The 24,919-nt window shown below is 46.8% G+C and overlaps 1 protein-coding gene across 2 annotated transcripts in view; it reads left to right on the top strand.

Annotated features, from left to right (window-relative positions):
* The window catches only part of Zn72D (Zinc-finger protein 72D), a 139,319-nt gene that overhangs the window by 53,391 nt on the left and 61,009 nt on the right, over positions 1–24,919 (top strand). Inside the window, exon 7 of one of the 2 annotated variants that reach the window (XM_037412247.2) lies at positions 19,013–19,160. In XM_037412247.2, the coding sequence (XP_037268144.1) occupies positions 19,013–19,160 (148 nt within the window). Of the gene's footprint in view, positions 1–19,012; positions 19,302–24,919 lie in introns of both variants that reach the window. The other variant, XM_037412246.2, reaches the window with a different exon arrangement.

The following is a 24,919-nucleotide window of genomic DNA, read 5'->3' as shown; positions in this document are numbered from 1 at the left end:
TTTACGACACATCCCCTGCATTTATCTTCGAAACAAAAAAGAAATCGTAATGATAACGCAGATAGAACAAGAGATATTGCTCCGGCATAATGGGAAGCACATGAAAATTGTCGTTTTGAGAAATCGAGAAAAAACGTGGGCACACATTTTATTGCAGAAGATGCAACAAGACAACCTCAAAACGCACCAGAAGCATAGTCTGAATGCATTCTGTGCTCATTCCTCCTCTTCACTAGCTTCTGGAGTTCCAATGAGGCTGTTCTTTTCTTGTTGGAGACAATGCTGCGACGGTGGTCTTTTTCTCTCGCTCTCCTGGCACCAGTACTTGTCGCATTCATGTCCATTTCACCTAAGATTGCCGTTGCAGAATTCAAATTGCCCGTGTTGAAGCGCAGCACTGCTTCTGCAACAGCTGCTTCAACAGCGAACAGGGACGCATGGTGCTCCTTGGGGGCCAAACTCCAGATTACCGAATGTAGGCTCTCGTTGGAGTTCTGCGTTTTGCCGCGTTCGCACCTCTGAAGCAGGGCTCTTTCCGAAAGCCGGGTATAAACCGGTAGTAATGCCTCTGCCACGTCTTTCGGTAGATTGTAGGCATGCCTGGGGTCGGGCTCACCCTTTGCTTTTGCGGCATTGTGCCGACACCATGAAGTTTCACCAGCTGGGCACAGACTGTGGTCCGAGCATTCATCAGTGGAGGTGACGTGGCGGTATGTGGCCATCACAGCCTTTTGCATCTCGCCCACGTCACCTTCATGCGATTTCAGAGCCCGGCCATAATATGTGCTCAGCCTGGTGATCAGCTTACCTGTGAGCCTGCCTTTCCCACCAAGGCCTCTTTTCCCATCGCACTTTTGTTTCTGCACCAGGTTTCTCCATGCGGTGCCCATCCGTTTCTGTACATGATTAATACAGTCTTCCTTCTGCACGTCAATGTAACCATACACCTTGGCGTCTTGTATGGCGCAAAATGTCCTAGAGTCTCCATCAGACAGCATAGTTGTGTAGCGCAGGCCATGGCGCTCAAGCGACCTCTGAAATAGAATTAGAGCCGCCTCCACTTCCATTTGCCCCGCTTTGCTGTTCGTATTTTTTTGGCATTTGTGGTTAGCCTTCCATTCTTGATAGCCCTCACTACTAGGCTTTGGGCCCACCTCGCAGCCTAGGCAAAAGTTGGAAAGAACGACGTAGTCCAACACGTAGCCACTAAATAATTCGATAACTGTGCCCACGCCGATGTGGGAAGAATGGCCTCGCGTCTTCCACGCGCCGTCGTAGCTAACGGCAATATTGCCCCGGTGGCCCAAGCACAAGTCATCATAAATTGTTCTAACCTTTTCCGCACATTCGCTCATAGCGGACTCAGCCGCTCGCGTTGCAGCGGGTGCCAGCGTGTTCTTCAAATGCCGCTGAAACGTCTTGTGGTGCATACCGCGGTGTGAGATGCCCATTGTTGCGAAAATATCGTTCATTTTCGTTTGGCCGTTGCCGGTAGCCACCATCGCCCTCGAAGCGAGAAGATTTACTTCAAACGGATTGCACGTTTTCGTGCCGTTCGCGCGGGGCAAAGTCCATTCATTCGCGATCTCGCCGCACCTTTCACACTGCACTAGCACTTTCACGGCAAGTCCGTAGTCCCGATCCCCTCTGACGATCGTAGCCGGTCCGTGGCAGGCTTTGCAACACAAAGCACCCATTATCGCGTTTAGGATATCTAGATGCATAAGCAGATAAGGAGCAGCGTGGTCCGAGTCCTGTGCGGTTGCCTCGCTACAACTCGCGGTGAAAAAGTCAATTTTCCGTGCAGTTGCTGGCGCCGATTAAAGCCGGTCGAGCGTCGCTTTCCCCCGGCCATAATTTTCTTCAACTTCGGCGTTTGTCACCACCTTGGCGTCGATTCGTAGTCGTCCGGAGTTCGCTTCACCGTCATCGTCGTCGGAGGCAACGCGCTCGGTCGCACCATCGCTGAACGGCCGCGGAGCGTCGACACATCGTTCGTCGGAGTCAACCAAGGGCTCTGATGACTTCGTAGACTTTCTCCCACGACCTTTGCGTTTCCTGCGACCAAATGCGTGCACGGTCCGATACTTTTTTGCGTTTCCAGGCATGGCGATACGATCAGAAGCTTCGGAGTGCTCTGCCGATTTCGAGGCGTCACAGCGGTAACCCTTTCAAAATGGCGTCGGGTCGCGTATGCAGGCGCAAGCCGCGAGCTTCCAGCCAACCGGAAAGCGCCATTTCAGTCACGTGCGCCGTTTAGCCAATGGCAGTGAGCGCGGCTCTTCGTCTTTGAGGCCCCGTTTTTCGAGCCGGGGAAACGCTCAATGTTGCTTACTGAATAAAAAAAAAAAACAGCTGAAAACGCGTTCTTTCAAACAAGACCAAAATGGCGCCGATCGAGCGCGTAGTTCCCGCGTATCGTAGAGCCGAAACCTGCGCTATTCGCCCTCAATTTAAAGGGCAGGACGCCCGTTTTCGGTTTTTTAAAGTTGAATAACGATAAAAGTTGATGGTATTCGGCTATGAAATTTTGTAAATAGGTGCGCAATGATGTCGGGAACGCGAAAAGAAGGTCCGCGAAAACTCGATTTTTTGGCTGATTTTCGGTCCCGAAGTGCCGCGTCCCCCCTTAATCTAGCACATCGCACTTCAAGCAGACTACATAACACCTTTAGCTTATCACGCATGTACGGCAATACTAACGCTTTCAACCAGTCGGCTCCTCCACGAGCTATTAGTTTGTGGAATGACTTGCCAGATGATCCTGCGTCAGAACAAGACCACACAAAGTTCTATCATACTCTTAAAAATACTTATGCACCAAAAACTGCTCTATTGCATCTTCGTAATCATCAGTGTTTATAAGACTGTTGCCGATGTTTTTGTGCTATTACTAGGTTGTAGTTACTGTCATAATATTCTTTTGTATTTCACCTCCTCATACTGTAACTCACTTTTCTAGCATGTATTTTGCTTACATGTTCATAAGTTGAACTGCATTTTCTATTGTATTCATTACAGTGAAAGCTCGTTAATTCACACCTCATTAATTCGAAATTTTGGATAATTCGAAATGGTCGCCGCAGTCCGGTCCGCAGTGCATAGGAGACCATGTGTAAAACGATTCGTTGATTCGAACAGAAATTGCTGCCTTTACGGATAATTCGAAGCGGGCGCCGCCGAGCGTTATCATCGTCAAACACTAGTGGAAGCTTTTACGGTCGAACAATAGGTGGCACGACCAGTTCTTTCGAGCTTCAAGTGGCCTCCGAGCAAAGGGCGAGCAAAGTATGGCCTCCAAAATTTAGGGAGCAATTTTTTTTTTCCGTAGCCCTCCCACTATCTCAGCGCCTGGCGCCACTTGTACGCGGGACCCACGGGACGATGAGAAGTCGGCGGAGTAGTCCTAGCAGTCCTAGGCCACTCCCGGTAGCGTCACTTTGTTCCTCGAGCACGTTGTTCGTTCACGCCGTCAAGCCGTCTTATACCGCATCGAAGTTGCAAGATGCCGCGGGGAAAATACTGCGCGAAGACTGTCAAGAAGGGGGAGATTTTGCGAGAGGTTGACCAAGGGAACTCGAGCAAATACGAAATCGCGAGGAAGCACGGCATACCTCTGAGCATGTTGTCAACCTACATACGCAACAGGACGGCCATTGAAAACGTCTATGAAAGCTGAGGATTTTGGCGCCAGTCGAAAAAGGCTAAGGACAGCGAAGTTCCCGGAACTGAAGTCAGCTTTGATTATCTGGGTTAAAGAAATGAGAGCCCAGAGTATCGCATTGAGCGGCCCTATCATCATGGCCAAGGCAGCCGATTTCGCCCTTTTCTTGGACATTGAAGACTTTGTCGCCTCCGAGGGATGGTTTCATCGTTTCAGGGAGCGGCACAATCTCGTATTTCGCACGTTATCCGGCGAGGCAAAGGAAGTGGACGCCGAAACATGCGCTACTTGGAGAAGCGACACCCTGCAGCAGTACTTGGAGAGCTACTCATCACAGGATGTGTTTAACGCTGACGAGACAGCGTTATTTTTCAAGTTGCAGCCAGACAAGACGATCACCTACAAGGGAGACAGCTGTGCCGGCGGCAAGCGCAGCCAAGAGCGTGTCACTGTTCTGGTCGCCGCAAATATGACCGGTACGGAAAAGGTGCCCCTTTTTGTGATTGGCAAAGCACTCAAGCCACGGTGCTTCAAAAACATTCGCTCACTGCCAACGGAGTACGCCGCAAACGAGAAAGCCTGGATGACAGGTGACCTATTCAGGAAGTGGCTACTGAAATTCGACAGGCGAATGGAACTGGGCGGCAGACGCGTTCTTCTTGTCGTCGACAACTGTTCGGCGCACACAAAGTCGACGTTGAGCTGAGAGCAACTAAGTTGGTGTTCCTTCCGGCAAATACGACTGCGGCCCTACTGCCAATGGACCAGGGTGTGATAAGAAACATTAAGTGCTTTTATAGGCGTCACGTGCTGGAGAGAATGATTTTGTGCGGGCGACAGGAAGGACTTCGGCATTACGCTGCTCACTGCCATGCACATGTTGGTGCGCGCATGGGAACAGGTGACCGCGACCACAATCGCAAACTGTTTCCGCCACAGTGGATTTGCAGCTGGAAGTGCGCAGGATAGTTGTGACGTCGACGTGGATGGGGCTGATGAGCTCGTGCCAGTGGCATTGCGCGACACTCTTTGGGGCGTACGTTTTGCCGATTATGTTGAAGTTGACACCGGTGCATCGGTGTGTGGTGCCCTGACTGACGAGGACATTATCGCTCAAGTAGCCGGTGCGCAGCCTGATGCTGAAGAGCCAGAAGGTGAGGAAGACGAAAATGACGAAGTGCCTGTGCGCCTGTCAGCTTCTGCAGTGATGGAGGCACTTAATGTGGCACGTCTCTTTTTCAGCTTTGAAGAGGGTGAAGAGGATTCCCTGCGCTGCGTCCGCGCGCTGGAACAGAGAGCCGCAGCTGTGGCATTCAGAGAAAAGAAGCAGATGGTCATCACCGACTTTTTTGGCCAATAAATATTTTTCGTGCCCCCACCCCCGAAATCCATTAATTCTTGCTCACTTTCATTATTTCGAATTTTGTTTCATTCCGAATTGCTCAGCGTTCCCGTGGAATTCGAATTAACGAGCTTTTACTGTATTTGCCTATGTATGTGTAGATATATATGTGTATATATATTTTTCTAACATATTATATAGATGGCAATTGTGTAAAAAATGACTGTCATCTCTTTTGCTTTCAACAAATTTTTCTAGTCGGTATTTGCAAAAGATAATGTTGTAGTCCCAATTTTTCTGAATCGCTCCCTTGCATATTTGATATTGTTATTTCTGGGAGCGGCGTGTGTAATTTGCTCTCAAAAGGATGCTAAAGTCAAATAACAATTTACGTCGAAGTGAAAGCTCTGTTATGACATCTGAAACGACAATATTATCGACAGCAGTGCTCTACTTACCGATAAATTAAGTTGAATGTACAACAATACATGCACTGCAGTGGGACATTCTCAAAATGAACACGATGACGTAAGACTAATCGCCTACAATTGATCACTAGTAAACGATCTAGCTGCTCTAAATGAAGAACCTTCCGGGCATCAAGAGACTCAATAAAATGCTGCTTGTTCAATTATTTCATTCATGGAAAAAGGAACCAGGACGTTACTATGGGGAACGGCAAGACTGGTTTGAAAACTTAATTTTCGCATGATTAAAATGGACAGTTTATGCCATCTAGCGCAGTCCAGTTGAACCAAAATGTCCTCCATCTCAGACTAAATCACAGGAAATTGATCAGTGGCTGTTGTTGCTGCTGTGGCTTCCGCTGCTTTTGTTCTGCTGCTACTAGTGTTCGTGACCGCGCAGTAAAGCCGGGCAAAGTTGTGCGCCGCAACCGTGTCGGGGGTCGGTCTGCTTCTTTAGGCGGGTAATTTTATGTGCGCTAACCCGATGCGGACGGCTAAAACGGGATTTTATTTTAAAATAAGCCCTTTCTAGTCACAAAAGAAAAACTACAATGTTTTTGGACCGCTATTTGAATCATCAACATCGACTTTATAATAACTGTTGGTGTCCCTTTAAGGGGGGAGGTGGTGATCGAAAAAAAGTTACACAGGATGGCATTGTCAAAAATTGCCTATTCCTTTTAGTTCATTTATAAATAACATCGCCATCAGGTTCATGTACAGTCGACTCCCGTTAATACGAAGTTCACGGGAATCGCAAAAAACTTTGAATTAAACGAACTTCGAATTAAGCAAAAAGCTCTAAAAACGGCACTTTTATTAGTTTAAAAGCGCGACAGTTTTGAGGAAAAATAGTCTGTTATCTTCTTCTGCTTGCCGAATCTGGCTGCGGCTAGCAAGTTTTGTAAGGAATACACGTGTCGAAGTGCTTCTTCGGCGTTGTGTTCTCCAACAAAAAACCGCTGCGCAAGAGCAAGACTCGCAGCTACATCGGCAGCCCTCGGTGGTGGCTCATTTCCGATGTCGTCGTCATCGTCATTTTCAGGAATGCAGTCATGGGGCCGAACCATCTGCACGATTTCGCTGTTCGTTAGTGGACCGCATGTTTCGACGTTGCTGTGCACAGCGACATACTCGTCAAAACGGACGTCACCGAGAGCTGCGCGAAAGCTACCGTCGTCGAGCTCATTTGTTTGCACTTCCACGGGCGCACAAGGAGAAGCATTCCCCGAGTTTTCCATGAAACCACAGGCCCGAAAACAATTGGCGATGGTTTCTTCTTTCACGCGGGTCCAAGCTCGCGATAGCATGTTGATGGCACTAAGCAAACTCGCCTCGTATTGCGACGAGTTGTCCATGCACAAAAGCATGCGCTCGACGAGATGCTGCCTATACAATACCTTCACATTTTTTATTATGCCCTGGTCCATGGGCTGCAACACGGACGTCGTGTTTGCAGGCAGGTACACAAGACGGATGGCACTCAAGGCAGGTACGTTCATGTGGGCACTACATTGGTCCACAAGGAACAACACCTTACGGCTTGATTGCGCGAACTTGCGGTCGAGTTTGGTGATCCAGTCCTTAAATATATCGGATGTCATCCACGCCTTTCTGTTCGAGGCATAATCCACAGGAAGCGTCTTCACGCCTTTAAAGCACCTAGGCTTGGCAGCCTTCCCGATCACAAGCAGGCGACACCGTTCTGTGCCAGTCATGTTCGCCGCGACTAGCACTGACACTCTCTCTTTGCTTCTTTTGCCTCCAGAACTGTCGTCGTCTTTGAATGTCAGGGTCTTGTCCGGTATCAGCCCATAAAAAAGCGCAGTCTCGTCTGCATTAAAAATGTCTGCCGGCTGGTATTCTTCGATGTACTCGCGAAGCTTGCCCGCTTTCCATGTCGGGCACGTTTCCTCATCGACTGACGCCTTCTCCCCACACACACTTTTAAAAATCAAGTCGTGGCGATGTTTGAAACACGTAAGCCACCCATCCGAAGCAGCGAAGTCGTTAATGCCCAACATTTCAGCAAGCGATGACGCATTTGCCGTGACGACTTCACCACTGAGAGGAAGTTTGTTGTTTCGTGCCTCTCTGATCCAAATCAGCAGTGCTTCCTCCAACTCGGGGTAGGCGCCGGTGTGCATCCGCTTCCGCGATGTCTTGAATTTTTCACTTTCAAACGCATCCAATATTGAGCGCTTATTCTTTATGAAAGTCGACAGCGTGTTAGGCTTAATGCCGTACTTTCTTGCAATCTCTTGTTTGGCGGTGCCTCCCTGGTCAACTTCCTTCAAGACTTCGACTTTCGTCGCTAGGTCTAGCGTTCAGTAAGGGCCACGAGTTGCCATTATCAAACGTACGTCACCACCACAACACTCAAAATCAGTAGCGCGGAAACGCGTGTGGAATCAACCCAGCGCGCGGGTGACGCGGTGACACACTCGAGTCTCGACAAAAGTCAACTAAAGAGTCAGTCGATGCCGCCGATGCAATTCGCCAACGTTAAAAAGATTGCCGCTTCAAGATCTGTGGCGCTGCGGACAGTAGTGATGGCGAAGACACCAGCGCGGTCCGGAAGATGTTTTGGCATATGAAAAGTTCCCCATTTTACTGTAAAATTACGGTCGCGACGAGACTGTCGATTGAAAAAACTTCTAATTAATCAATATTATGGGTTTTTAACTTCGAATTATCGAGCATTTTTTTCTATACGATTGCATGCAAAACTGATGGGACCACTTGCTCATTTCTAATTAACCGAAACTTCCAATTAAGCTACTTGGAATTACCGGGAGTTGACTGTATTGCATCTGAACTTCTTGTACACTAATTATCACATATAAAAAAAACTTGACCGTAAGCTAGGTAACGAATGCCATCCTGTCAAGAAGGCATCAAGAAATAAAAAAAACAGCATCAAAATCGGTCCAGTCATTGCTGTGCTTTGCTTTTTACAAGCAACACAAGTGCCCAAGACACTTTTCAGAAAAAATGGCTTTCGAAGTTTTTATAACAATTCCTCTGCTTCTTCATCTGGCTCATGTTTTATGATTTTGGCATGCCTGCTGTCCTTTTCTGCAGCTTTTGGAGGGCAACGGCTCCAGGTTTTACACCTAGTGCAGTGCGAATCTCTGTGTAAGCTCACAAGCTGCCTGCATTATACTTGCAACTGCTTCATGCACTGCTGCTTTCTCAGTGAAGGGAGAGGCATGCTGCTGCTACGATATTGCCGCATTCCATTCCTCAAGCTTTGTTATCGTCCCAATACACTACACAATTCTCAGCGCAAACCGCGCCTGCAGTTTTCGAGAAGCTTCGGGATTGTAGTAGATCATTTCGATAGGGTCACGCCCACTCTGCGAACTGTATAGATTATTCTGGAACACTCGTCACCGCCAGCGATAACGCTAGAACATTCGATGGCAAGAGTATAAATGCCGACGCACTTCACCGCTTGTCAGTTGTTGATCGACGGCCGACGCTCCGTTCGCCGCTATCAGTCCAAGACTGCTATCTTTGCAAGACTGCTGCTGTAATTGGACTTTCCGTTTACCAGGCACAGGTTCGCCCAAATAAACAGTTAAAGGGGGAGATGACTTTGAAAAAAAACTTTTTTTTTGTTGACCTACAGCAATGAAATTTGGCATGCATACTCATAAGAGTTTAGAATAGGGAAATATGCATTTTCATCATGATAGCTTCAGTAGTTCTCAAGTTACATAATGCTACACGATCCAATTACATGGTCTGGTCGTGGAAAGCCTAGCGCTGCAACAAAACATGCCAGGAAGCTGCGAATGGTGTTGATCTTTACTCAAAAGAAAGCTACAGGGTATGACACTCTCGGAATTTTTTAACAAGTTCTCTTTTTTTTTTAGAGATCATAATGGCTGCCGACACACATTGTCAGAAACAATGGCATGGACAAATCATCGTGTAGAAAAATAACAGGGCCACAAAACAGAAATTGAAGATTGCTGTACCCACAAGCAGTGTTCAGAGATTCAGGAAAAAAAAACAGAATCAAAATCGGTCCGGTCATTCTCGTGCTACTCTTTCCACGAGCAATGCACAATGTCCAGAACACACTTGTGAGAAAAAGCCTGTCGAAGTTTTCGACAGGCTTTTTTCAATGAACTTTTTTGTTTCTCGTTGGATATTGATGAATATTGGCACAGACACTAAGAATAACCTCACAGTGCTTCCATAAAAATTTTGAAGCGATACCACGAATACTTTACGAGAAACAAATTGTTTATTTATTGAACCATGTGGAGGGGCTAAGCATAATGTCAAAAAAAAAAAAAAACAGTATTGAGAAAGCTGCGTTTAAAGTTTCAACTTTTCTTTATGTCTCTAAGACACCTAAAAATTGTGATTTCAGGTTTGTCTTGTGATATTTGACTTCTTTTCATGATTTACTCTTTTTCATGAGTTACAAAGAACAAGTATGGATTTCAAACAAAGTTCTTTGTATGAAGGAGTGGTGTGATAGGTATGACAAAAAAGATTGTAATTGAATAAAACCATATACTGAAATTATTGCACATACTTTTTTTGTGCTGAAGTTGTAATTAGCATAATTAAGTACTTGATTACAAATATTCACTGAACTTTTTTTTATTTGGAGAGAAGTTTATTGCATCAGAAAAATGGATCACACCATGACGGCCTATGCCTTCTTTCTAAATGACAGTTATGGGCAGAAGACTGGTGGCACGGGAATTTCTAGCAGTATAATTAATGACACGAAACGGGCATATAAAAATTCGTGCCCCTGATTCACACATGCTCTTTCGCCGCTCTAGCCGTGAAACGCATCTTACAACCGGTCGGGGAAACTCTAATTTACAGCAATTCATTAGCCTCGGAACATTCATAGACGTTCGTGGCGATATCAAGCACGGCTCCAAGCACGTCTGAATCGCATCACAAAAGCTTACTGACAGCACTCCATATGACCGTGGGGTGCGTGGCCGCGTGGACAGTGCAGCCGGCGCGTAACGCACTTGCCGGCGGCGTTCGATGACGATGCGGGAAATGTGTAACTACGAAGACAAAAAATCGGCACGCACTGCACTTGGCATCGCATTTTCGAATGACGACGTGCGAAACTGCTAGCCGCTGTTCCGAGCGATCCTTGGCAGTGAAGGGGGGGGGGGGGGGGGGGAAGGTGACGAGCTTGACTGTGTTGTCCGCTGCCGATGCGTAAAATGCCCGTACAATATTCAGAGGAGCTAGCGAGTGATGTGGTACATTCCTTGCGAAGAAGCACGTCACCAAGAGTGCACTTGCGCGTCGTTCCTGCCCGTAGTCTTGCTGTCAGCGGAGTTAGGCTTAAAGCCGACTCCGATGACGCGCGGCGCTCGTAGACTGCGCTGACGCTCGTAGTAACCTGATCGCGCATCCGCTTACTGCTCGTAACTAAAGCGTAGTTATATCTAAAGTGATTATCAAGCCGTGAACACGTCGCGAAGTGGCGATTTTCGAGAGCCATGTCCTCGCGACGCACAAGCAGCAGACGACAATCTCCCGGAGCGAGCATCGGGCGAATGGTGAGGCGAGCTGAGGCAACATGGCTGCCACGGCCAATCAAGGGCCTCAAAACGACCTTCAAACATTTGCTTTTTGCTCGCTTGTTGTTAAAGGGAGGAGCCAGCTCAGGCGGGAAAGTTAAACACGGAGAAATGCTCTTTCCGATGGGCCCAAGAAGCCAGCTCCCGGCCCAAGCATCGTGAAGCTATAATTTTTTGAAAAACGCCGTTTTCTCGCCATTTCCAGAATAATTTTTGCTACCTAGGTGGGTGAAACAAATTTTCTGAAGCACTTCTGCGCGGTTTTCAGTGTAGATATTTTGGAACCAGATAGAAAAAGGGTTCCAGAAACGGAAAACTTGAGTTTAAAAAAAATCGATTTTTTTTTGCCATTTTTCGCGATCCCAAAGCCGCGTGCCCCCTTAAATCCCAACACGAAGCCTCCTGTCTTCGGCCACGTCACGACCCCGTGACAATATCAGTGACCAAATTGCCGAGTGGAAGAATATTGTTGCCACTACATTGAGCCAGCACTTGAGGGTCGGAAAGGCATTGATGGATGGGCCGCAATGCTTCTATAACCTTGCTCATTCATCCCTGCCCAGAAACCATTCTTAGCAGTAGGTCTTTTTCCAATGCTCCTGATTGCCTGCACTATTGTTACATTTATATCAAAGACTTGCACCTTCTTTTCTTTTTATGTCCAGTGAGCTGGCTGTGCCGCAAGAACGACATATTAGCACTATTTTCACAGCAAGTCCAAGCCTTGTGTCCCGGTCCACAGCCTATGGCAAATTTGGCGGTCCACAGCCTATGGTCTTGCTCATGACAAATTGGGCAGTGTTTTCCCAGTAATTGCATTCAGAGTCGCCATCTGAAAAAGCACGTATTCTTCATCTTTTGGCGCAGACATTGTTTCACGTTCTTAAGACCTGGTTTTCTGCTCAGTTGTCGACATCGCGCCGAGCGACTCGTGAACTGTTTTCGACCATGCCTCTGCCATTTCCGAGGACAGAAACCTTGGTTGAATATGCCGTTGAATCATACGACGCTCGCCGAGCAAAGTCTCGTACCATTCCGTTCGTTCACGGCGTCATCCGACGTGCCTTTCATTTCCGCATTGATCGTTTCACCATCATGCTGAACAGCCCGATCCCGGTTAGGTGAGCGTGCAGCCATACGTTGATGTGTAATGACATCCTCAAGCATGCCTTCTGTTCATGGCTCGAACACGCACCTGCGTTGTGCCACCTCGGCATTGTCTGCTGGGTTTCGATAGCTTGTTGACAGCCGAGGATCCAGGGTGACTTTGTTATCACCGACTGACTGCCGTCTTGCTGGGGGTTTCCGCGAATGCCGTGGAACAGCCAGTCGGCACTTTTGTTTTCCTAAAGCGAGCGCAGTTACGTGTTCCTGTGAAACGTGCCAACTATCGCCTCAAACCACGTCTAAAACTTCCAAAGAGCCTATTCGGCACAAAGAGCAGCGTCGGTTGTGCGTCCAGCAACTTGCGATCGGGGGGCTGCGCAGAACCATAGTCCCGTAAAGATGGTTTTCCCGGAAGTGCTGAGGCCGATCGCAGAAGATGAAGCACACAAAGAATGTTTGTAACGAAGGAGTCTGAGCAGACAACGTGCCGCGCGAGCGCCGGGCGGTGGCAGCACTGTAACGAAGGAGTCTGAGCAGACAACGTGCCGCGCGAGCGCCGGGCGGTGGCAGCACCATTCGCAGGAGATGAGCATGTGAGTGCCTGCACCAGTCAATAGCAACCACCCGTTTCCTCTCGCCCTGAAGGAGTGCGCTCTCAGTCCAATTGTAGCTCCGCGTTTAAAAAGCGGGAAACTTGAGTACCCTGCGAGCTACCCAATCACAAGCCAGTTAAGCCTCAACCCACGCGATAATACAATACTCCTGTGATACTCCCGATAATAGAATCGACTTGCGATCAAGTCGATATTATCGACCTACGACAAAAAAAAAAAGGGTCAACGTGTGCCGTAATTACAATGCGTGGTTTCTGGTGTGGAGAGCCGTTATCAGTATCATTCGCTTATCGCTTAGTGCCATATGCGTGCGCTTTATAAGGTAGTCGGTGCGGCGAGGTTTCTTGGCTCTGGCGCTGCACTCCTGAAGGGGGTCCTGCACGAGGTGGCTGCGAACGGCGGTGCAGCGCGTTTTTGTTGTCTGTTAAGAGCTCTTGATGCTATGTCAGGCTTTTAGGACTTCTGTTACATAATTGAAATTATTGTGCAATCACAATTTTTAAATTTCTTTGAGTGTGATGAGGTTTTTTTTTTAAATGCTTCCGGGAAACCTAGTTTTCAACAAAACGTTTTTTTGTTTTTGAAATACTATTCCACGTGGTTGTTACGATGGATCTAGGTCACGTGGTATGTAAAAAGGTAGTGCAGTTCATACCTGACGATAATCTGCTTGAAAGCTTCCGTCGAAATCTGTTTGTTTTGTACTATAAGCCAATTAGAATAAGCACTGGTGTCCCCACGTTGTTAAAGAATTGCATTTTCAAGCTCCTAGGGCGGCATATTAAATCGTGCAAGCTGCTCCAAAGCAAGGTTCTCCTGCTCTAAAAGTGATATTTTAGTTCTGCAAAAACTGCTCCCAATGGAGTCTTGGCCGTTTCACTCCTCCGTTTCGAAAAACGATTCCCGCACTCCTTTCCTACGCATGACGAATATTCCTTGCACGCCCAATGATAATTCGGAGATTGGCAACGTGACGCAGCACGCAATTCGTTCATTTGTCTAAACAAGGTCTCAACAAACAGTAGTGAAGTCAACGACAGTTCTTGTTCTTACCCACAGCTACGACAGAGCTATTCAATCATACAAGTTGTGAAACTCCCCACAGGCTTCATGCATAGAAATTAGGGCACTTCACTGACCCAGCTTTTGGAAGTGAGGAGGTTGTCACACCACCTGTTGATCAACACATTCACTATTAAGCGCATTATTCGTGTTTCGTGTCGCTGCTCCCAGATAGCGCGACAGTCTGCTACCATAAAATAGAGTTCTAAAAAAAAAAGAAATATCACGCCAACTTTGTCTTGGTTTTGGAACACAGTTTTGCTGCACATCGTCGTCGGCTGAAAATCGAGCAACTGGGCTGCGAAGACTCATTGGCACCGGGTGAACGGTAAACAACCAGGCATCGCAGCAAGCGAAAGTGCATTGCGACTTATCTAGTTCGCCGATGACGTCAATCCCTGATGTCTTGTCACATTGCTGAAGTGGGTGGAGTCACGTTGACGGGCCATACCTTTTCCTCTCCACTGAAAGAGAAGGGTGACGAGGCGGCATGAAAATTTGAAACCAGCTGGACGCCATGCTTTAGGGCCTGTAACTTCCATTATATACTACATATTTGCAAAATTCTTGCAGTAGCATGTTCACGAAGTTCACGTGCACATATTTTTCTTAAATGCAACTTTTGGACCTTGGGGTTGTTTACTGGCCCTTTAAACGCGGATCGAAAAGTCGCGGTTTTCCGTAAAATTTTCACCTTTTTTTCCGGTTCTATTGGCATCCCTGCACTATAATCCTTTACTTCTGAAAATATCAAGCTGAAATTTGCGCGAGAAATGAACTAGAAATGCTTCAAAGTAGGGAGCGGTGACGTGAGAAATGCGCGAAAGTTGTTAAAAATGGCACAGTTTGCGTTGTCCTGTCGCGAAAAAGACGGGTGGGCCTCCATTCGCAATCGTGCACGCATTCTGCGAAGACCCTCCCCTTCACAATCCACTAATAGCTAGTCTCGAAGAATGAACCAAAAACAAGAAAAACAATGCATATGTTACGCATTTTGGAAAGTCCTTGAATATCCTTGAATTTTCACTTTGGAAACCTGTACGCACCCTGTATACAAATTCATTCTGAATGGGGCCTAAAAAAAAAAATCGGTCTTTTGAAAATTAAATTTTCAGTGTCTGAAGCCCTGTCTATCAGATTCCAAAATATCTTCACTAAAAACTGCATAGAAGTGCAATAAAAAGATTTTGCGCCTCCCGAGGTAGTGAAAAATCATGGTGCGAGTAACAATTTTTTTAATACGAGTTTTTTTTTTATTTATAGCTTTGTCATGGCACAACTGCCCACCACCGTTTTGGGGTCGTCGTCAAAGTATTTTGTAAAAAGCATAGAGTGTTCAAAAGGCAGATGTTTGAAATTTATTTCGAGGCCTCCGATAGGCTGTTTCTGCCGCGTTGCTCTGGTACGCCTTGATGGTCTGACGCTCATTCCGGATACACCTCCGGGAGTATGTTGCGAGGTCGCGGCTGTCTAAAGTCACGCTACTTGGTGACAATTTTGTACTTATTCTGTGTTCACGGGTTGTTAAGGCAGCTGCAAGTAGTTCTGTCTTCAGATTCAGACTACTATGGGACAGATCTTGGTACTCGCGATCGAGCATGGTGTACTTGAAAACTTGGGCATCGTGGCCATGCACACTGCATCGCAGCCTTGCTTTCTGTTCCAAGTCGTGGCTAGGCCTAACTCTGCCCCGAACTTGGCGGGCAAGATCGTTGCATTAGCGAATATGCGGAAGCGAAGAAGCCCTAGTGTGCTTCGTGACAACCAACGAATTACATAGGCTGTTTGCTCCTCCGTGGATAGGGATCTTGTGCATCGTTAGCGAAACGCTGCCAAGCTCCCCCACGGACAGATCGCACGGAACAGCGGTTGCAGTGGCTAGCAATTTCATGCCTCAGAGCACCAACACGCAAAATCAAGCACGTTGCGTGGTTCTTTTTCGGTGCTGTAGGTAAGCATTACCAACCATTAACAGACCGGATGTTGGCGGCCTTCATTCTTGAATCGGTATGTTGATATCCACGGCCTGATTTCTGTCCTGAAAGTATGCTAAGCAATCCCGCCGTGGTGGTCTAGTGGTTAACGTACTCGGCTGCTGACCCGCATCTCTGCTGCGGGATCGAATCTCTGCTGCGGCGGCTGCATTTCTGATGGAGGCAAAAATGCTGAGGCTTGTATGCTCAGATTTGGGTGCATGTTGAAGAACCCCCAGGTGGTCAAAATTTCCGGAGCCCCCCACTACGGCATCTCTCAAAATGTGGTGGTTTTGGGACGTTAAACCCTGCATATCAATCAGTCAAGTATGCCAAGCGATGTTTGAAGGCAGAAATTATTGAATTTGGGATGTCCGCAGTAGAAAAGTCCGCTGTAAAGAATTCGTGACCACTTTGCTGGCCTCACATTTTAGTCAATTATATACGAATGTCTGTTGTACCAGAATCTGCTCCATTGGTTGAGCTTCGTTTACTGCAAATAGGAAGGTAGGCATAATACGACAGGCTGAGCTTCGTTTACTGCAAATAGGAAGGTAGGCATAGTACGACAAGTTAGTATGGAGTACCGGAATGTCGGTTGTAAGCAGATCTGTTGTTACGAGGTTATACTGTACAGGGTATCACGGAATGTGCATGCCTGATATTGTGACTGTGTGACTGTATATTTTGTGAAAGAGTGTGGCTTGTGTTGATTACGGTATTTGTAGTGGAAGTGGCTTTTTCTCGTTTCATTGTCATTCTGGATCAGCTTACTGCCAAATACAGCAAAGTGAGGAAGTGATAGAAAGTGAATGCCACTTTGGGCACGGCTGAAACCTAGGAGTATAGGGTAAAAAATTTAGAGTTGACCATTCGGACTTTTGTTCTGGAGGGGAGCCAATTAATCTGCGATACGGTACTATCTGCTCGTCTTTTTTAGTAAATGGTAAAGCACTTTGTAAGACTTTTATACCATTCACTAATAAATGCTTCAAGGGACCACAGCTGTGTGAGTAAATGTTTAAGTGGGAAGCGGCACTTGGAAGTAGAAAATCTGCCCAAAAACCGCATTTACTCTTCCGTCATTTTCGCGTTCCCGATGCCCTTCCGCACCTATCAGCAAAGTTTGGCTTTGAAATTCCACTTGTTTCTCAAGTTATAAACCATAAAGTGAGCAACTTCGCGCAAGGGGACGTTTCGTACTTCAACCGCCGACGACAAGCGAACTACGCGCTCCACCAGTGCTATTTGGTCTTGTTGGAAAGGTCTTGTTTCTAGCTTTTTTTTCCTTTTCTAGTGGACAACTATGTGCCCCTCGCAAAAGCAAAAAAAAAAACGAAGTGAAAATCATGCACAGTGCGTGATTCCATTGGTTGCTTGATGCATGTGACCAAAATGGCACTTCCTGATTGGCCAGGAAAACTTGCTGGCAGTGTCTGCCACCATTTTTATAGGCTATCGCCCTTGCAAAGATGTCACGTCTCGTATCCCTAACGTGCTTGTGCATCTCGCTATGCCCGGCGGTGCGAAAAAGTTCCGATTGCAGCATCATTTTGGCCGTTCACCGTAGAAAGGCAAAGGCAGAAAGCTCAATAGTTTTGCTACTGTGTCACGGGAGCAAGCGTAGGCGTTGTTTGATAACGCCGTCGTAACTGAAGACCGTTTCTCATGCGTGCGCGGCGTGGCCGCCGGCCGCCGGTGTACTGAAGATGTTATCGATGGAGGAGTGTGCGAGACTGCGTCCTCGGATAGCAGACGCTCAGTGGATTGATTGCGGCGATGCTGTCAGCAACGGTGAGGTACGCAAAGACATGGGCCTCCCTGACAGTGTGCGTGATGTCGACTCCAGCCATGTGTCGGTAGACGCTGATGTGATTGGTGCCAGGGAAATTCACGATGCGTGCGCCCGCAAGACAACCAAGATGCTTGAGGGTCATTTGTCGATGTCGGCAATAGCGCGAATAATTGAGCGCTTTTTGGAGTCAAGTGGTGCGGCAATGAGGCAAGGTGCCAGCAAGGCAAGACTCGGAATTCATACGAAAGCCTTCAATCCGTGATTTGGAGTTTGGAGTGAGTTGGAGCTGTGCAAGCTGCTGTTGCAGAAGCTGCCCTGTGCTTCAACGCGGGCAACTGTGCCTCAACGTGGGCAATGTCAATGCATTTGCTGAGATTCTAGAGCAGCTGGATATCGCAATATTCAGCAGCACATCCCTGAGGGCTAGGGAGTGCAACCTCAAATAGAGAGAAGCGTCCCTAAGTCTGAGAAAGCTGGTCAAGAAGTATAAAGATGGGATGCATCCAGTCTATGCTTCTAGTGCATTTTCATAACATTTTGTGAGTATTTTTTTTAATAAAGGTGTTTTGAAATGCATTTTCTCGTTTTCTCAAAAGTGCAATTTTAACACATTTGCCAAGGAGAGAAAATAACTTTGGTTCTATACGAGTTATCAGCATTATTCTTTTTTTGCCAGAAATATAAATTCATGCAGTATGCAATATGCCTATCTTGAAGGCAATATACAGATAAATATTTTAAATGGGTCCTATGCGTGATAGGTGAAGTTGGCTTTTTTTTCTGTGGACATTGATGTTCTCTTAGTTTTGTCGAAATTGGCCCAGCGAATTGATTTATAGCATATTGCACTCCTTAAACATTCTAGATTGTTTCCACACTGTCACAAATATTTTGGTGCTTCCTGCTTAGATGCTATTTAGGCTCCAAACAAAGGGCCCAGTTTATACATTGATTGTGGAGTTTCTTGGGAACTACTTGACCTACCAAAAAATTAACTACATCTTTAGAATCTGCACATCTAAATACGCAAACTATGAAATTTCGTTCAGATCTATACATAGCAATGTTGCCCATCAAGTGTAGCCCCCCCCCCCCCCCCCCCCCCCTAAAAAGAACTTGATCGTGCCTGAATTCATAGCCTTTTCAGCAGATGCCTTTCTAGAAGGCTAGAGAAATGTAATGTTGAGGTCTGATTGCAAATGATCTCACGGGGGGGGGTTGGGGATGGGAGAGTGGTTGGGTTGTCTATTATGGGTTCTTTTCTGTAGCTCAATTGAAATACTGTGTGCAGCAGGGACGCTGTCAGTTGTTTTTCTTCTGTCTGCCCCACGCAAGAAGGATAGTTTCACGTGATGTAGTTCGTCAGTGCTTGCTTCTTTCTTGAGCTGACGTGCCTTCTTTTTGTCCAGGATGATGGAGGATGAGGAGCGGCTCTTCTGGGAGCAGCGGCGCTTTGAGGACGAAATGGACCGTTGTCGCTTCTTTGGCCGAGGCCTTGGACCTATGGGGCCCATGCGACCGTGGGGACCACCCATGATGGGGCCCCCAGGACCCATGGTAGGGTGGCCCCGCCACTGTCCTTGCCCACCATTGCCGCCGCCGCCACCACCAATAGGGTGGAGGCATCGCTCCCGAGGTGGCAACAACCAGATTGGCAGCAACGCACACCCTGCTCGGGTGGGGGCCCAGTCTGGGCAGGTACATCATGCAGTGCGAGACCAGGCTTGCCTGTTTGAAGTGCCCTCCTATGGGTCCTCTTCTGTGGCGGGCTGGAAGTGGGGGTGGGGGTGGAACTAAGCACTGCTGCGTGAGGCACGTTTATAAGCCTGGTGCTCGCCCTCGCTGGTTTCTTCTGTCCTTGCTTGTAAAGGTTGCCAGTTGTATACATTAGCAAAAACGGTAGAATCTACATGATGCGAATTCGTACGAACGAAAAGCAAGTTAAAGCTAATCATGGAGATGAACAAGAATTTTATTAGGGTAAACTAAATTTTGCTGAAAAAAATGCCCATGATGTTCTTTTGAGCTTTCCTGTTTCACCGCCTCTCAATAAGTGCCACGATTTTCTCGCTCGTGCTGCTTGTGCGTTCACACTTGGCATCAAAAGAAGGGAAAGCGGCAAAACCTGTTAAAAATACGCTGCTTAATAAATAGTCCAGAAAAACGCGCCGCCAACTCAACACAAAAAAAACCACCCACATAGGAAAATTCAAGCGAAAACGCCGGAGCGGCCTCAAAACGGCGTCTGCACTCGTGGAAAACATTCATATTCGTTTTGCCTACCGCCGCCGCCTTCACCGCTTGAGAATTCATTTCATGCTGCCCATTTCCTGAGCATTAAAATTTCTACAGAGTTTTATTCATGCATGTAAAACACTGAAATGAAACCGTTAACACCTGTACAAACATTGTTTCGGGAGATACGCCAGCACAAATGACACGAGTAAACGCAGTGGCGGCGACAGATTCATCCAGCAGTGCAAGAGCTAGACATGTTAGATCTTGCCAACCCGCTGCTGCTGCTGCTGCACCCTCTTCTACTTCCGCTGTTTGCAGTGATGATAAACCAGGCTCTCAATTGTTTTATTGTAACTTTCACATCCATGTAACAGAAAACTTCACAAACACTTGTTTGGTCCCATAGCCTAACTGGCTAGTAGAGGGACCAATTGTGTGACATACCTACATACTTGCGCAAGTGGTTACACAGCGACAAGCGACATAAAACTGGATACAATGTTTAAAAATATAAAAAAAGCAAAAAACACATGATTGAATTATACAAAAAAACACAGCACTGAACATAGCTACTTATAGCACAGAATAATAATAGCACTAGAATAATACTAATCATAATAATAAGAATAATAATAATACTAAATGACTTTACAGACGTATTACTTAGAAAGTTCGCATGAAGTGCATGAAGATGTCCTTGTTAAGGCCGTGAAGTTTGTCGAGCTGGCAGGTAGTTCACAAGTCACCGGCAGTGCCTTTGCCCCCATGTTTAATTTGTGGCTCGTTGTTTACATGACGTGGTTTGAGAGCTGGTGCAGCCGGTGCAGCCAAATCCATTAAAAAAGGCGATCTGTTACCGGGTGGAGGAAAAATTGGTCTGGGGCTGATTTTTTTCTCGTCGGCCTTGCAGCGGGCATTTTCCGACTACTTAGGCGGGGAAGCGAGGGAATTCCCGAAAGTTTTGCCGCTTTCACTCCTTTCGAGGCACAGTGTGAATGGGCCTTCCCCCCACAGACATGCCGTGTTCCGCCGTTTGCATGCAGCGGTCAATTGTTTGTTCATGCTATCCGCGGTGGTTGGGGTAACCGTTAGCGTAACAACGAATTAGTGTAATATATATAGTGTAGTCTATTAGAAGCAACCTTAAAATTTGTATCACAAAATTTGCATAAACCGTAATCGTACAGAGATTCTACTGTATAGCTAGTTTGAGCTGACTGATTAATGAATATTGCCCCGGGATGTGGGTCACATTGGGTGGTTGGTAACGCTTACAAGCAAGAGCTCAAGAAACAAAGCTGTAGTTGCTCTTTGAAGAGTTTTTTTGTCAGTATATCAGCTTTTGAGTGAGTGTAGCTTCTCGTTGAGAAATTGAAGACCACAGCAAGTCTCTGTAGACAATAACAATTAGGACAAAAAACTGGCAGTGCATTGCATGAAAGTATGTTAGTTGAGCATTGCCAAAGAACCAGTAAATGGCATACCAAACAGTTAGCAAGCACACTCTTTTACGCTAGAGACTCTCATATTGAGATATCCTCATTGCAGTCGCCAACCGATTTTCCGGGCCTGGCGACGACCGCGAAATAGTTCGAAAAAGCGGTCAAGCCGTAAAAATGAAGTTTATTTGGATTAGAAAAGCCTAAAAGAAAATCCCAATAATGCCATTCCTCATGCCTTTCTTGGGACGCACAAGTTTAGTTCTTGTTAAGCTACGGTAACATCGTTGGCAATTGCTGCCGCGGACTGTTGCCGGCGACGATGTTGGTGGCTCCCTGGAACAAAGCAAACAAAACTTGACGACGGTTGGAAAAGGATGCATGCAACATCTCGCCTGTTCGGTGGGATTTAACAATTCTGGGCTTCTTTTACCTGCACAGACTCCGCACAGTACGAGAGCCTCCAGCATTTCGCCACTATCAAAACGCCACCGTCACAGCCGCGATCGAACCCACGTGTTTCAGCTCTGTAGCAGAGCACCGTGACCACGGAGTGCTAAAGTGTTTACCTAGCAACCGCGAGCATCGGCGAGCATCTGCCACTCACTACACTTGGGTCTTCGTGCCTAAACGGGTCTTCGTGCCTAAATGCCTATAAATGCCTATTTTCCAAATTAGCGCCTATATGAGTGCTATTCAAGGCCAAATTTTGTTTTCGAGCTTAATGTGAAACCGTTATTCAGGTAAAAAAGGCAACATTGATATTTCCATATACTAAGGTTCAACAAAGACAAAGCTTGATATGCTGAGAGTGATTGGAAGAGGAGCATGAGGAGTGCAAAAGACGCTATTTCTGCAGCCCTAAGTGGAAGCATGTCTCGGCGTCTGCACGGGAAGGAGGAAAGAGAATTAAAGATAGGTTAAGAAAGTAAAAGTGGTGTCTATGGCCGAGGACGTGGCGACCACCTTCTACAGACAGCTATACAGTGCTCTGAAGGAACTGAAGAACCGCCCTGAAAACCTGAGTGTCGCTAGGGGCAAATCTTAACAGGAATGATCCGGAGGCCCCAGTGCACTATTACGCTTGTCAGCTTGAAATGCCCAAACCCAGTGAGGGGCTCTTTAAAGTGTTCACCAATAGGGGAGAAATCGGTCCTATGCAATTAGACCTAGCATCCTTCTCTTCTGGGTTATCAGTGGTCTAGTTATCTGCTCTTGTGCTGCCCTTCCCAGCCACAATGAAACAAGAGACCCAGGAGAGTGGTAATTGAACGGTGGACACTTGACGCACAATGCTAGACAATAAAACGAAAGACCACGTACTGCAAATCACAAGGAAAATGCATGTCAATGTTCAATCGTTAGTACCTTCCTGCTATCTTCAATCGTTAGTACCTTCCTGCTATCTTGAGCAGTATCATTTTTTTTGCTTATTGCCGTAGATACAAGTCACCAACGTCTGTTTTGGAATATTTAAATTTCTGTAGAAATTCATTGTGCCTATAATTATGATTTTAAGGGCCTAAAAAGGTATTTTACCTGCCTGTCTTTGGCGCCTAAAACACTTTTTAGTGCTTAAAAATTCGGCCTCTACTAATAACGCATGGTTGCCCGCGTCCAGGAGCGTTATCACCTAGTACCATTCACTTATCACTTAGTGCCATAGGCATGTGCTCAGTAGGGTTGAGAGCTGGGCTAGTTGGTGAGACATCATTAAACCATATGGTGTAGTAGCGCAATTTTCACGGGGATGAAGAGGACAAAGACGAAGAGTGTCGTGTGTTCTTGTCCTCTTCGTCCCCGTGAAAATTGCGCTACTACACCATATGGTTAAATGAGGCATGTGCTCTTTGAGATAGTTGGTGTGGGGAGATTTCTTGGCTTCCACTGCGCTATCTTAAAAGTGGTCCCTCAAGAGGTGGCCGCAAATGCCGATGCATCACACTTCTGTTGTTGGTTAAAAGCTTGCAGTACACTTGACGATAGCCTGTCACTTTTCTTAAGGGGGGAGGCTACAATCGGATACCAACTTTTTTGTTTATTGAGATATCCTAATGAAATTTTCAGGATAGACTTATAGCAAAAGCATTAGAAGAACTACAAAATTTCATCAAGTTATGTTCACTGGTTTTCAAGTTACAGCAGAATATCAGGGTAGTGCACATGGTTCTCTTATTCCAGGCCTGGAGAACTTTCAAAAGGTGCTGGAACTGTGAAATTAACTATGATGATTCCCAGATTGATACTCCAGGGGGTAACAGAGCCCTTTTTTTGAATTTCCTTGCTGAAATGTTTTAGCAGACCATCAAACTTAGTGTTCGTGATTAGGATATTATCAATCAAATTTTGATTAAATATAATAAATAACACACACAATATATTGAAAAAATGGGCTTGTCACCCCCTCAGAAATTTATTCATGTACATAATAAAAAAAGACTTATGGAAATACAATGAGTGGTTCCAGAGATATGGCTGGAATAAGCAGCCTCACTAGCCAAAAAAGTCATTTTGAGAAAACGACGTTTGAAAGTTTTGAGCACATAGGCAGTTCTAAAATGAACCTGCAGCGTAACTGGAGGTGTCCTTTGGCACTCTTTCTTTGCCGCCTTTCCATCTTCTCTAGGGATCGCTTCTTAGCCTTTTTCAAGCGCAGAGAATCTTTCCCGGCTGCCCGTTGAATGGCCAGGTGGCCAGGTGTTAGCCCCACTGATGAAGCTAGCTCTTGGGTGGCCCTGTAGCAGCCAGCATTGTATCTTAGCACTGCATCATGCAGTGCTGTCTCCACAGCAATCAGTGACGCATGCTGCTCATTGGGCATGAGGGACCACAGCACAGAGTGAAAGGACTCTGATGCATTCTGCGTCTTTGCTCCCAGGCAGCGTTGCAGAAGAGAAGCCTGTGAGAGCCTCTCATAAATGGGTAGAAGTGCATCTGCAACATAGCGTGGCAGCTTGTACGAATGCTTCGGAGGTGGAACACCGGTAATCTTGCTGGCATTGTGACGACACCAGGAGTCTGCACCCTCTGGGCACAAGTCGTGGTGCGGCTCCTCATCCGTCGACGTCACATGGCGGTACGATGCCATCACTGCCCGCCGCATTGCAGCCACATCATCGGAATTGTTCCGTAGGGCCCAGCCATAATAATCTGTCAACTTGTCGATGAGGGCCTTTGTCGGCCTGCCCTTCCCTCCCAAAGCCTTGTCACTTTTCTGCACAAGGTTGCGAAGTGCAGTCCCCATCCTCTTCTGAATGTGGTTCAGGCATTCCTCTTTTGAAATGGGGACCAGTCCATAAACATTTTCTTGTACAAGGGCAGAGAAGGTGGCACTATCTCCATCAGACACGAGCGTTGTGTAACGGAGGTTGTGCTTCGACAGTGAGCGTGAAAAGAGGATGATAGCTGCCTCAACCTCCATTCTCCCTGATTTGGAGTCGGTGTTTTTCTGGCACACATGATTCTCCAGCCAGCATGCATAGTCTGCGTCTCCAGGCTTTGGCCCTACTTGGCAACCAAGGCACTGATTAGACAGAACAACGGCGTCCAAGATAAGGCCCGTATAGTATTCGATAATTGCCCCGACTCCAATATGGGATGTGTGCCCACGCTTGTGCCATGTTCCGTCAAAACAAACTG

This window comes from Rhipicephalus microplus, chromosome 1 (assembly GCF_043290135.1).
Source record: "Rhipicephalus microplus isolate Deutch F79 chromosome 1, USDA_Rmic, whole genome shotgun sequence".
In the NCBI taxonomy this organism is placed as follows: domain Eukaryota; kingdom Metazoa; phylum Arthropoda; class Arachnida; order Ixodida; family Ixodidae; genus Rhipicephalus; species Rhipicephalus microplus.
The sequence above is the reverse complement of the archived record's forward strand: the minus strand, read 5'-3'. Positions and strand labels throughout refer to the sequence as shown.